Genomic DNA, 12933 nt, shown 5'->3' on the forward strand with positions numbered 1-12933 from the left:
TACTCTGTGACATACAATGTGGTTTGCACTGTAATCTGATGTAATATGTGGTACTAACTGGAGTCAGCTAATTTTCTGGTTCTTTAAAAGCATCAAAATGAGAAAGTTCAAATATTCACAATTATCCTTACTGGATTTGATTGACTATTTTATTGAAATGTGTTTTCCACAGGCCAGTGTGAAATTTCTACAGTAGGCACATAGAAACTTGTGATGTCTGAAATTATCCAAAAGAGGGCGCTCTTCACCCAAAAATTAATAAACTGAACCAATTCTTCAAAGGGCACATGAGAGGAGGAGATACAAGGTACTCTGATTACTTCAGGCATGCAGAAGTTTTAGAGATAGTTCAACATAGCTGTTCATTTTTTTTGTCTCTGTCAGAAATGATATTCCTATTTTGTCTGTGTCTTATCTTCCTCTTAACAAGTAAGATAAATGCAATTAGTCAAATGCAATTAGTCAATTACTGAGAACAGTACAAGTATTTTACTTTTATGTTCATCTCCATTCATTATTCCCATCTTTCTCCCTGTCTTTCTCTCAGGTGATGCCTCTAGTGAGGGAATAGCACCAGTCTCTCCTAATGAATTAGTCTCAGAAGGTAAAACAATCACCCTGTCCTGCAGTTACAATGGATCTGCTGCTACAGATGCTCTCCACTGGTATCGTCAGTACCCGAGATCCAGACCAGACTTCCTGTTTCTGGTTAATGAAGCTAAATTTAAGCAACCAGCTGAGCCTCCAATTCCTGGAATATCTGCTAGATTAAATGAGGAGAAGAATCGTGTGGATCTGGAGATCAATGGCACTGCATTAACTGATTCTGCTCTGTATTACTGCGCCCTGCAGCCCACAGTGACAGGAAACACACACCCACTGTACAAAAATCAGACACATTCAGAACGGAAACTAAAATCCATGTCTAGTGTAAAAATTAATATTTCTCTGTCACTATAAAATACATACAACCATGTAGAGTCTACATTTTGAGACATTTTAGTGCTAATTTTGCCTAATTTTATACTCCAGAGATATCCTGGAGTATAAATACCAAAATATTGATATATCTGCATTATTAATTAATTAAGCTTATGTGGTCTCATTACTTGTACTTTCCATACAGGTTTGTTGTCAAAGAGTTGCCATTTTGATATCATTGTCACATTTGACATCAGAAATCTCTTGAGAAGACTCATGAAAAACTACATATTAATAAGCAAAATGGATTTCACAGTCTTCCATGTATGACATGTTTTATGTAATCATAATCACACTGAGATATGTGGGTGGAGCTTCAAGAGATTGTGTTGGCATTCATCTCTTATATGATTTCAGTCTGTTCTTCAGCAGTGCAAAAATGAGATCTCTTTTTTTACTTGTACTATTAGCCATTCTGGGTGAGTAGGATTATGTCACTTTTTCATTCATTTATATTATTTTATTTTAATATTATATTTGATCTAATCTGAATTCTGGCATATTTACAAAAAAACATTGCTATTTATTAATGTAAATACATGTTGAAAAAAGCAATAATTTGTAACTGCTCAGATAATGGCTGAACATTTTGTTTGTTTTTCCTGATGTTTGTTTGCTCTGTTTGCAGATAAATCTGTTGGCCAGACAATAACATCATTGCAGACCACAAAACATGTCACTGAGAGAGAGACAGTCATTCTCTCATGCAAATATGATAGCCAAGCACGTAGTTTACATTGGTATCGACAATATCCTGGATCCAGACCAGAATTTCTGCTTCTTGTTTATGAGTCAGGCAGTGTAACACCTGCAGATCCCCCTTTCCCAAGACTGAATGGCAGCGTGAATAAGGTGGAGAAGCAGGTAGATCTGCAGATCTCTTCTGCTGCTGTCACAGATTCAGCGCTGTACTACTGCGCCCTGGAGCCCACAGTGACAGGAAGAGCAAACACACTGTACAAAAACCTAAGAGGAGTAATGTTAAAATAATGGTGATGTAACGTTGAAGTAATGTTGATGTACTGTTAGAGTCAAATCATGTTCATGAATTAGATTATTAACATTATTGTAGTATGAAGCAGAGCAGGGCCGAGTGCTGTGGGAGCTGAACGAGGCGATTTCTAATGAGAGATGAGCACAACACACGCTCGAGAGCAGCAGAACTTTTATTATGCCGCAGTCGCTGCTTTTGCTTCTTCCAGTCAAGCATATAAGGGGGTAACACAGCTCTGTTTTATCATTTTATATACATTTGAGTGTGTTGAAAATGAAGGAAAGAGAAACAACAACAGAAAAAAGAGACAGACAAACAGAAACACAAGTACAACTGACTTCAGTCACAACCTTAAAATCAGACATTAAATCTGTCAAGATATGATTAAGCAACTCCACAAACAGCATTACCAGATTCACTTATTACAAATCAGACTGATCTCTGTCAGACGTCTACAGAAGATCTTATTGGAAATTAACAGAGGTTTAGATGTTTTGGTTCATTTGACGTTCCCATTGTGGTGATCAGTGTTTTCTTTATTTGGGCTCTTGTTTAAACCGTTCGTTCAAAACTTTTTGAGTACAAACTGTTTTTAAAATGCTTCATATTATCTGATTGTGTATTTCATGCTGTAGAATCACAGGGATATCATATTAAAAAATATAATACATCACCCATAAAATTATAGATTAGAAACACATCAGTGAACCAGACCATTAGATGACCTAATCCAGGGCTGGGCAAACTCGGTCCTGGAGGGCCGCCGTCCCTGCAGAGTTTAGCTGCAACCCTGATAAAACTCACCTGCATGTAATCCTGAAGACCTTGATTAGCTGGTTCAGGTGTGTTTGATTAGGGTTGGAGCAAAACTCTGCAGGGACAGCGGCCCTCCAGGACCGAGTTTGCCCAGCCCTGACCTAATCCATTAAACATTTTTTTCTTTCTTTTTTTCAATAATACATGTAACTTAAATACACAGTTACAGCGACAAAAAAAAAAAAAAAAAAAAAAAACGGGGGTTGAAAAGTCAAGGGTCAAGATCCCAACTAAACCAAATGAAACAATAAAACAACAATATCTAAACCTTTGTTAATTTTCAATGAGAACTTCTGTAGATGTTTGTCAAAAATAAAGTCAGTCTGGTTAGTAATAAGTGAAGCTGGTAATGCTGTTTGTGGAGATGTTTAATCAGATCTTGAAACTTTTCATTTATTCTTTCATCTTCAGTTGAGGCTGTGGCTGAAGTCAGCTGTAGTTCTTGTGTTTCTCTTCTCTTCACTGATTCTGCTTGTTATACAATATATTATACAGTATACAGCATCATATGAAAGTGAACAGCAGCAGGAAGTTGAGCGAGGAGGAAGTTCCTGTGTGTGTTTGTGACTGATCTGCAGTGACTTACAGCTCAAGCACTGAGAGCCTCAACAGAGAACTGATCTGATCTGATTCAACATGGACACATGCTTCATACTGATTCTCATTGTGGGGACAGGTGCGTTATTTATTAATTAATTTCTGTACATAAACAATTACAATTTAAAAGCATCAAACAGCATTTTTTTGTAGAAAGTAAATTATTCTTGCAATATTATTTTGTCAACCTTGCCTTCACAAATCAAAAATCACTTTTTATTGTTCACAGGTTTGGTGACTGGAGACAACATTGAACCAGATAAAGAGAGAGAAAAAAACACTAAAGAAACAGAAACTGTCAAGATGAGCTGCTCATATAGTACAAATAGTGAATAATAACTATTAGGAATAATTACATTTACACACAACTAGCCCAAACCAAACCCTAATCTTACTCTATATTAAATACATTTAGTTAATTAATATTACTCAGTAATTAAATGTATAATTACACAGTAACAAGGACACCTAAAAATAAAGTGTAACATTAACATTAATTGTATGGATTGTCATTCCACTTCCTGATATTCTAATTCAAATTCCAATTCAGTTTCCAGTGGGATGTGACCAATTCAATTCAAATTCATGAAAGGGAGCCAGTTTTTTAAATTCTGTTTTTTTTTTCTCCTAATGCTGCTTGATATAATTTGACTTAATACAGAAAATAAGCACAATATATCTATCATGTTAGGGTTGGAAAATTAAATAAAGTGAAAATTAATATTTCTTAAAATTTTGAATGAATCTAATTTACAGGACATGAATATATTTCCTATATAAAACATATTTCAAAATGAAATTTCTTCAGTTCCCCAAGTGTGAAATATAGACATGATGTTCTCAGAGAGGAGGGACTCAGAGTTCACAGATCTGACATGATCTAATCGAGTCTGAAAGAGACTGTGGATGAAACCATTCAGTCTGACTCTACTCAGAGTGAACACTTGAACAATGAATCTTCATTCACTTATTCTGCTCTGTGTCTCAGCAGGTGTGTATTTCTTTGATTCATTCATTGACTGATTATAAAGAAATTTTTCTATAAATGAACCCATTCCTCTTCTGTTTCAGCTGCTGTCTTTGGAAATACCATCAAACCAGACACAACAGATGTTGGTGCTGATGAGGGACAAAATGTTAAGTTGTCCTGTAATTATTCCTCCACTGGACGTTCAGATGATCTCTTCTAGTACCGTCAGTATGGAAGATCAAAACCTGAATTTCTTGTTTCCACCTTAAGTACTGCAACAGGTCCTGAAGTATCTAAAGTAGATTCAAGATTCTCTGTTAAAGTTGAAAAAAAGGAACAAATCCACATGGATCTGATCATCTCCTCTGCTGCAGTATCAGACTCTGCTCTGTATTACTGTGCTCTGAGGCCCACAGTCACAGGAAACACTGTAACTCTGTACAAAAACCCTTCTGTATTTAATCCAATGAGAACAAGCAATAGACACAGAGACAAAGACTACAAGAGAATCTGTAAACCTCAGATGCAAGTAATAAGTAGAGCAATAACTGAATGAAAATAAATAAATAAACTGATAAAAAGCTAATGGATATACATCTACAAATATAAACTGCAGATACAAAGATTATACATTAAAATCATTATGACATTCAAAATGAATGAAGCTCCTAATATTGTTAAATACATTAAATCCATACAAAAGTAGTCTACAGATTAAGTTTTAATCCATTATCATGTGTAACAGATTGTTCAGATACAATGTGCCACAAGGTGTCAGTGTTCACAGACATTCACTGCAACAATGAACAACAGAATTCATATTTCTACATTTTTATATTATAAGAAAAGAGACTGAAAACTCCAGACAGTTTCTGTGTATTTTTTCCATATATAATACTATTAAAGTATTAATGAAGGCTCAAAGCTTTGGCTTTTCACTCAGAGATCAGGAAGTTGAATGTCTTGATAAGTGAAGAGCAGAAAGCATCAGTGACACACAGTAAGAGCTCAGAGAACTGAGAGCATTAACACACAACTGATCTGATCTGATTCACCATGAACAAATACATGCTGCTGCTTTTCATTATGGCGTCAGGTGTGTCATTTATGTTCACTTCGCACTATTAGCAACAGCTTAAAAACCCTATAAAACACTGGATGGTATTATTGATTTTCATTAAAAACAATTGTAAAGTTGAATCTTTACTGATATACAATGTTAACCCTAAGACAAAATGAGTTAATATTGTGCTTAATGTTTGCAGATGTGACGGCTGAGGACAAAATCGAGCCAAACCGAGGGACCAAAGTCATCAAAACAGAAGGAGAGTCTGTAACACTGAGCTGCTCTTATGATTCAGACAGTGAAAATGTGCGTCTTTACTGGTACAGACAAAATCCCAATGAAGAACCTCAATATTTATTATATGAAGGAGCTCGATTGAACTCTGCTAAAGACAGCTCTGATCCTCGATTTCAGTCAAGTACTTCTCGCATATTGACTGAACTCATTATTAACCGTGTGACTGTGTCAGATTCAGCTCTCTATTATTGTGCTCTAAGAGTTGAAGCCCAGTGATACAAAACATGAAACACGTCGTACAAAAACTTAAAGCCATTTTTCACTTTGAAGCTCTTATGAAAACCAAATCAAAACCTCAGATAATAACTGCAAACACCTGTGTGAGGCTGTGGGAACGGGATTTTAGAAAATGCATAAAAGGGCAAACAAAGTTAATAATGCTTAAAAGAGTTTAAAGTTGTGTTAAAATTGTGTGTTAAAAATGTACTCTAGGTGTGCAACACTTGCAAAAAACTAAGCTTCCCAGTGTTAAATTTAAAGAATAGTTCACCAAAAAATGAAAATCCTGTCATTTACTCGCCCACAAGTTGTTCCAAACCTGTATGAATTTCTTTCTTCTGCTGAACACAAAAGAAGATATTTTGAAGAATATGGGTAAACTAACAGTTGACCCCATAGTATTTTTTTCCATATGAAGTCAATAGTGGTTACACATATACGTGGTTGTGACGTTGTAAGTGACGAGCTGTTATCTGGTGACTGTCGTGTTGGTCTGCATCTGTCAGCGTGAATTGGCCTTAATGCTGTTTTAACATGAAAAATAAAATAACATGATTATTTGTGTTGGAAATTGCAAGAAATAAAATAAAATAACAAATATAAATATAAACAAAATATACATAATAAATAAAACATTGTTTCATATAATAATATAAAATAACCTTATTTTAAAAGTTTTTATTTACATTCTGAAAAGCCTGACTAAATTTGAAATAATGAACCGATATCTGAAAAGCGTGAATTTGAATTTGAATAGATTTTTTCAGATGAAGCATTCAATCTATCAAATACAACAGAGACAATTTTAGAATTTGTTTCATTTGCAGGTCACATACAGTACTCTACTGTTCAAACGTTTGGGGTCAGTAAGATTTTTTAAAAACAAATTATTCAGCAAGGATGCATCAAATTGTCAAAATGGTTTAGCCTGTGATTCAGATTATGTTGTCACTGTTTCTTTACAGTATGAATTTTTGAAAGTTAATAAGTCATATTGAAAGTTACAGTCATATGAACTTTATAAACATGTGAACTTGCAATCAATACATTGATCACAAGTAAAATTGTATTGCTACATAAACAAACAATAGATTGTGAGATGATTTTTGCTGGAAACATAAATATGTTTCATAATTTTGTTTTAAAGTTTACTGTGACAAACTGTCTGACACCAAAATATGATCAAAGTTTATTTAAACTTATTATTACAAAATCCACTATGTGCCCAATAATTAATTATTACCACTAAGAAATCACCTGTATTTTAACACTGATCAACAGATACATTTGTTTGAAATAATAGTAGCAGTAATGAGCCAGACCCAAAAAAACCTTCATTCAAAATAAAGCTGCTCTTTTGTCTTGAAGTATCAGAAGAGGAGGAACTCCAGATCTGACATGATCTAATCGAGTCTGAAAGAGACTGTGGATGAAACGATTCAGTCTGACTCTTCTCAGAGTGAACACTTGAACAATGAATCTTCATTCACTTATTCTGCTCTGTGCTTCAGCAGGTGTGTATATTTATTTGATTGATTATTGTTATATTAAAATAAAATACATAAAATAAAAAGCACTAAAAAGCTACAAATGTACCTCTTTTTTTCAGTTGCTGTATTTGGAAATGTCATCAAACCAGACAAAACAAATGTAGTTGCTGAGAAGGGTTCAAGTGTTACATTATCCTGTAGTTATTCCTCTACAACTACAGAAACTCTCTTCTGGTACCGTCAGTATGGAAGATCAAAACCTGAATTTCTTGTTTCCACCTACAGTACTGCAACAGATCCTGAAGAATCTAAAGTAGATCCAAGATTCTCAGTTAAAGTAACAAAAAAGGAACAAATCCACATGGATCTGATCATCTCCTCTGCTGCAGTATCAGACTCTGCTCTGTATTACTGTGCTCTGAGGCCCACAGTCACAGGAAACACAAGATCACTGTACAAAAACCTGCTAGACGAGAGAGAGATGAGAGAACATTTCTTGAGAAAGAAACTAGTATACAAATAATTACATAATCTAATGCAAAAATAATAAAACATAAAACAAAGCAATTTTCTAAAAATGAGTCATATTTTTTCAAATTTGTTACACGATGAGATGGCGCTGTTTCAGTTGTGCAATACTTGCAGTTAACCACAAGAGGGCAGTAGTTAATATTACAGCAACCGTTCATATCAATTGTTTACATTTTATATCAGATTTTACATTAAATATTCTTAAAACTTCACAGAGTGCAGATCAGAGGACACAGTTGATCAGATAAACATGTGACTGAAGGAAGATCAGTAACATATAAAACAGATTCAGCACTATAAGTTTAGTATTTTTGAAGAATTATTATAAAATGGTGGGGAAAAGAGTTATCAAACACAATTAAATGATGTACAATATACAATACAGTATATGGATGAAAGTGAACAGCAGCAGGAAGTTGAGCGAGGAGGAAGTTCCTGTGTGTGTTTGTGACTGATCTGCAGTGACTTACAGCTCAAGCACTGAGAGCCTCAACAGAGAACTGATCTGATCTGATTCAACATGGACACATGCTTCATACTGATTCTCATTGTGGGAACAGGTGCGTTATTTACTGAATAACTGATGAAACTCTGAACATAACAGTTTGTTTTTAAACCTCAAACCCCAAATTATTGATATTTAAATTAATTTTTGTTGTTGATGATGTTGTAAAAAGGGCTGTTAAAAGTGTTTGCAATAGTATTTTGTCAACTTTCCTTTAACAAATCGATGTGCTTGTTCACAGGTTTGGTGACTGGAAACAACATTGAGCCAGATAAAGAGAGAGAAAAAAACACTAAAGAAACAGAAACTGTCAAGCTGAGCTGCTCATATAGTACAAACAGTGATAATGTTTCTATTTACTGGTACAGACAATATCCAAACAAAGAACCTCAATATTTATTATACAAAAATGCACATTTGGCGAGTGGTGAACAAACATCTGACCGTCGGTTTCAGTTAACTATACGAACATCCACTGAACTCACTATTACTGATGTTCGTCTGTCAGATTCAGCTCTCTATTATTGTGCTCTAAGAGTTGAAGCCCAGTGATACAAAACATGAAACACGTCGTACAAAAACCTGAAGATCTTTTCAATTTGATCCTATCTAGTAAAAACCACAATCAAAACCATGATCACAGCCACTATCTATCCAGCCTTGAAAGTAAAAAAACATGAAGATGGTAACAACCAGCTGTGTTGAGACCTGTTATAAAACTTCAAAAAAACATTAACAATAAGTGCAGAAATTATGTTCTGTGTAATTCCTTTTATGCATAAATAGTCTCATAAATAATTATATCATTTTCATCATTATTATTTTAGTGTGGGAAAATATTAAAAATGCAGGCATACAATTAATTTTATTTTAACCATAAACCATTATCCACCAAAACAAAGGTAGAAATAAACTCTTTGAGCCGAATGAGAGGGAGGAGTCAAAGAAACCTCATCAAGCAGACACTAGTGTAGATCAAGTGCTCTTGCTCAGTACAGTATTTACAGTCATTGTATCACAGACTAGATCAGGGTGAGAATAAGATCTGGATTTAGACGAGACTTCATTAAAATCAGGAAAGATGACACACTGGATTAAAAAAACTATCATTGTTCTCATATATGTCTGGGGTAAGTATATTTGTGAGTGATTCTTTTTGTTCTGAATGTTCATGATATTTCTTTGCTGATGTTGTTCATGATTTGGTTTTACAGGAATAGAGTCGCAGGACAATGTTGAGCAGAAAACAAGAGTTCAGACTGCTTCTGAAAGTGGAGCTGTAATAATCAACTGTACATATCAAACCCAGCTCTCCCCGACTCTCTTTTGGTACCAGCAAAAAGTAAACGGAGTTCCTAAATATATGTTGAACAGAGTTGGTCAAACTGGAGATGAAGACAAAGAGTTCAAAGACAGATTTAATGCACATATCAACACATCTTCAAAATCATTTCCTCTGTTGATCAAGGACCTGCGTGTGTCTGACTCTGCTGTGTACTACTGTGCTCTGAAGCCCACTGTGACTCGAACACACTCAACACTTACACAAAAACCTTCATATATAAATATATTGGCATCGTGCAGTAGCTGTAGGGAGCCAGTAGAGGGAGATCAGTATCATTTGTTGATATGTGGGTGCTGAGATCTCACTCTCTGTCAGGAACTTGTTATAAAATCCACACAAACTTCCTCTGACTCATTAAGATCTATAAGGTATAAATAAATGTATGTGTCCCACTCGAAGATTTTTAGTTATTCTTCAGAATCTGTAAACAGCGTTCATGAGTTCATTTGCCCATCTAGAAATAAAGGTAAAGAGTTATACGACTGCCGGCTGGTGTGATGATTGACATCTTACATTGTCTGTCGCCTGTCATCATCTTTGGACTTTTCATATGGCAGCCTTTTCAAAATCAGCCCAGTGATACAAAACATGAAACAAGTCTTTTACTTTTGAAGCTCTTATGAAATTAATGTTGTGTGATTTAAAAAAAGAAAGAAAGAAATAAAAAAGTGAGATAAAACTGCAAACGTCTATGTGAGGTTGGGGGAAGAAGTGAATAAAAGGGCAAACAAAGCTTTTCAAAAAGGTACAATTTTAAGATACAGTATGAATGATTGTAATTATAAGTGTTCTTAAAGCTGCTTTATGGCTAACATGTTTCACATCATGTGACTTTATTTTGATTGTGTAACACTTGTCAGAAACCAAAAGAGGGCGATATCTCTCAGTATTACACTTAACAGAGAAGTTTCTTTTAGGTTTTCACAAACTCCTCCTCAGAGTCTTTATGATATTTATGAAAGCAAAACTCTCATTGACAGATTTATTTTGACTTCAGTGTGAATTTAAAACAGATCATGAGGTGGATCAGGAATATATTTCTATTTGCACTCTTCAGTCTTGGTATGCATTTCTTCTCATTTTTAAGATTTTAAATCATTTTTGAATATTTGTATATATTGTTTGTTGATGTGGATTTTACGAGTCAAAAATCAAATCTACATCAAATATTCTTACAGAGTGCAGATCAGAAGAGAAAGTTGATCAGCCAGACAAACATGTGACTGAAGCTGAAGGAAGATCAGTGACATTAGATTGTTCATATACGACAGCTTCAACAGGGCCATACCTTTTCTGGTACATCCAGAGAGCGAATGACTTTCCTAAATACATCCTGAGAAGAGACAAGTTTGGAACTGGAGAAAATGGCACTGAGTTCCAGGAGAGATTTCACTCTGAACTTTCATCAAATTCAGTTCCTCTGAAGATCAAGGATCTGCGTGTGTCTGACTCTGCTGTGTATTACTGTGCTCTGAAGCCCACTGTGACAAAACTGAAGTCAAACCACATACAAAAACACAAGCATAAACATATAATGTGACTGTGATGAAAGCATTTTTGACATTTAAAAACTGTAATAAAATCATCATGAACTACAATGAACAACATTATGTTCATGCAGTCATTATTACATTGATTACATGATTTATTTTAAATGAATAATTTCAGTATCATTTTAATCATCCAATAGTGTTTTCTTTATTAAAAGGCTGTGCACAGTAAAACTGATCTTGAACATGAACAACTGTACAGCATATTATTTATTATTCTTAACACTGATGGACAGATAATTTGTTTCAAATGATGGTACGCTGTTGTGAGCCGAGTCCAAAATAACGTTCAAAATGTGATGAAGAAGGTCACACCCCCTGAAATGCAATAAATCATTAAAATAGCTTTGTAACTATACTCAAATAAGGATCACAGATCAATTCAGCATTACTTGTTTTTGGCACAATCATATAGTCATAATAGCAGTTCATGTGATTGGATCTTTCTTGTCTTCTTGAAATCATTGTCAGATGTTCTCAGAGAGGAGGGACTCAGAGTTCACAGATCTGACATGATCTAATCGAGTCTGAAAGAGACTGTGGATGAAACAATTCAGTCTGACTCTTCTCAGAGTGAACACTTGAACAATGAATCTTCATTCAGTTATTCTGCTCTGTGCTTCAGCTGGTATGTTATTTGGTTAATTATAATATTTCTGTTAAAATTTTGTTTTTATTAAAAACATCTCACTAAAACTGTTCTATTTCAGCTGCTGTATTTGGAAATGTCATCAAACCAAACAAAACAGATGTTTTTGCTGAGGAGGGTTCAAGTGTTACATTATCTTGTAGTTTTTCTGCCTCTGGAGCTTCAGATTATCTCCTCTGGTACCGTCAGTATGGAAGATCAAAACCTGAATTTCTTGTACTCATCTACAGTAGTAAAAAAGAACCTGTGACGTCTGATGTAGATCCAAGATTCTCTGTTAAAGTTGAAAAAAAGGAACAAAATCACGTGTATCTGATCATCTCCTCTGCTGCAGTATCAGACTCTGCTCTGTATTACTGTGCTCTGGTGCCCACAGTCACAGGAAACACAAGAACACTGTACAAAAACCTGATACAATGAGAGAAACACAGAGACACAGAGAAAACATTGTGAGAAAAAAAACTAGTATACAAATAATTACATGATCTAATGCAAAAATGATAAAACATAAAACAAAGCAACATTATAAAGCCAGTCATTCTTAGATGGTGCTGTTTCAGTTATGCAATACTTGCAGTTAACCAAAAGAGGGCAGTAGTTACTCAACATTGCATGTGACAATAAAGCAGCTTTTCATGTCAATGGTTTACATTACATATTCTTAAACCTTCACAGAGTGTAGATCAGAGGACACAGTTGATCAGCCAGACAAACATGTGACTGAAGGAAGATCAGTGATATCTAAAACAGATTCAGTTAGTATTTTTGAAGAATTATTATAAAATGGCAGGAAAAAGAGTTCTCTTTCATCATCTCGTGTTCGAGATCCACCTATGGGAAGAGCATCCGCTGACCTCTGCAGAAGCATCCAATTGCTAGACAGACAGGAGCGTGTAGCCAATGCCAGGTAAGGCCCCACCCCT

At 34.9% G+C, this 12933-nt stretch overlaps 1 long non-coding RNA gene and 6 gene segments (V, D, J or C); all 7 read left to right on the plus strand.

Moving 5' to 3' along the window:
- The first annotated feature begins 89 nt into the window (after nt 1-89).
- Nucleotides 90-1019, plus strand: LOC125250535. The segment is given in 2 exon segments: nt 90-429; nt 548-1019. Coding segments are annotated over 2 exon segments (555 nt in total).
- Nucleotides 1020-1360: 341 nt separating this feature from the next.
- Nucleotides 1361-2064, plus strand: LOC125250544. The segment is given in 2 exon segments: nt 1361-1400; nt 1610-2064. Coding segments are annotated over 2 exon segments (402 nt in total).
- A 2187-nt stretch (nt 2065-4251) lies between these two features.
- Nucleotides 4252-4682, plus strand: LOC125250554. Its single transcript, XR_007180810.1, has 2 exons — nt 4252-4379; nt 4460-4682. It is a non-coding gene; the product is annotated as an uncharacterized LOC125250554 (long non-coding RNA).
- Nucleotides 4683-5298: 616 nt separating this feature from the next.
- Nucleotides 5299-6038, plus strand: LOC125250552. The segment is given in 2 exon segments: nt 5299-5454; nt 5624-6038. Coding segments are annotated over 2 exon segments (354 nt in total).
- Nucleotides 6039-9414: 3376 nt separating this feature from the next.
- Nucleotides 9415-10208, plus strand: LOC125250538. The segment is given in 2 exon segments: nt 9415-9596; nt 9681-10208. Coding segments are annotated over 2 exon segments (477 nt in total).
- Nucleotides 10209-10414: 206 nt separating this feature from the next.
- Nucleotides 10415-11379, plus strand: LOC125250541. The segment is given in 2 exon segments: nt 10415-10873; nt 10990-11379. Coding segments are annotated over 2 exon segments (408 nt in total).
- Nucleotides 11380-11738: 359 nt separating this feature from the next.
- Nucleotides 11739-12435, plus strand: LOC125250542. The segment is given in 2 exon segments: nt 11739-11989; nt 12072-12435. Coding segments are annotated over 2 exon segments (399 nt in total).
- Nucleotides 12436-12933: the final 498 nt, after the last annotated feature.

The sequence above is a fragment of the Megalobrama amblycephala genome, linkage group LG17 (genome assembly GCF_018812025.1).
Source record: "Megalobrama amblycephala isolate DHTTF-2021 linkage group LG17, ASM1881202v1, whole genome shotgun sequence".
Taxonomy (NCBI): Eukaryota; Metazoa; Chordata; class Actinopteri; order Cypriniformes; family Xenocyprididae; genus Megalobrama; species Megalobrama amblycephala.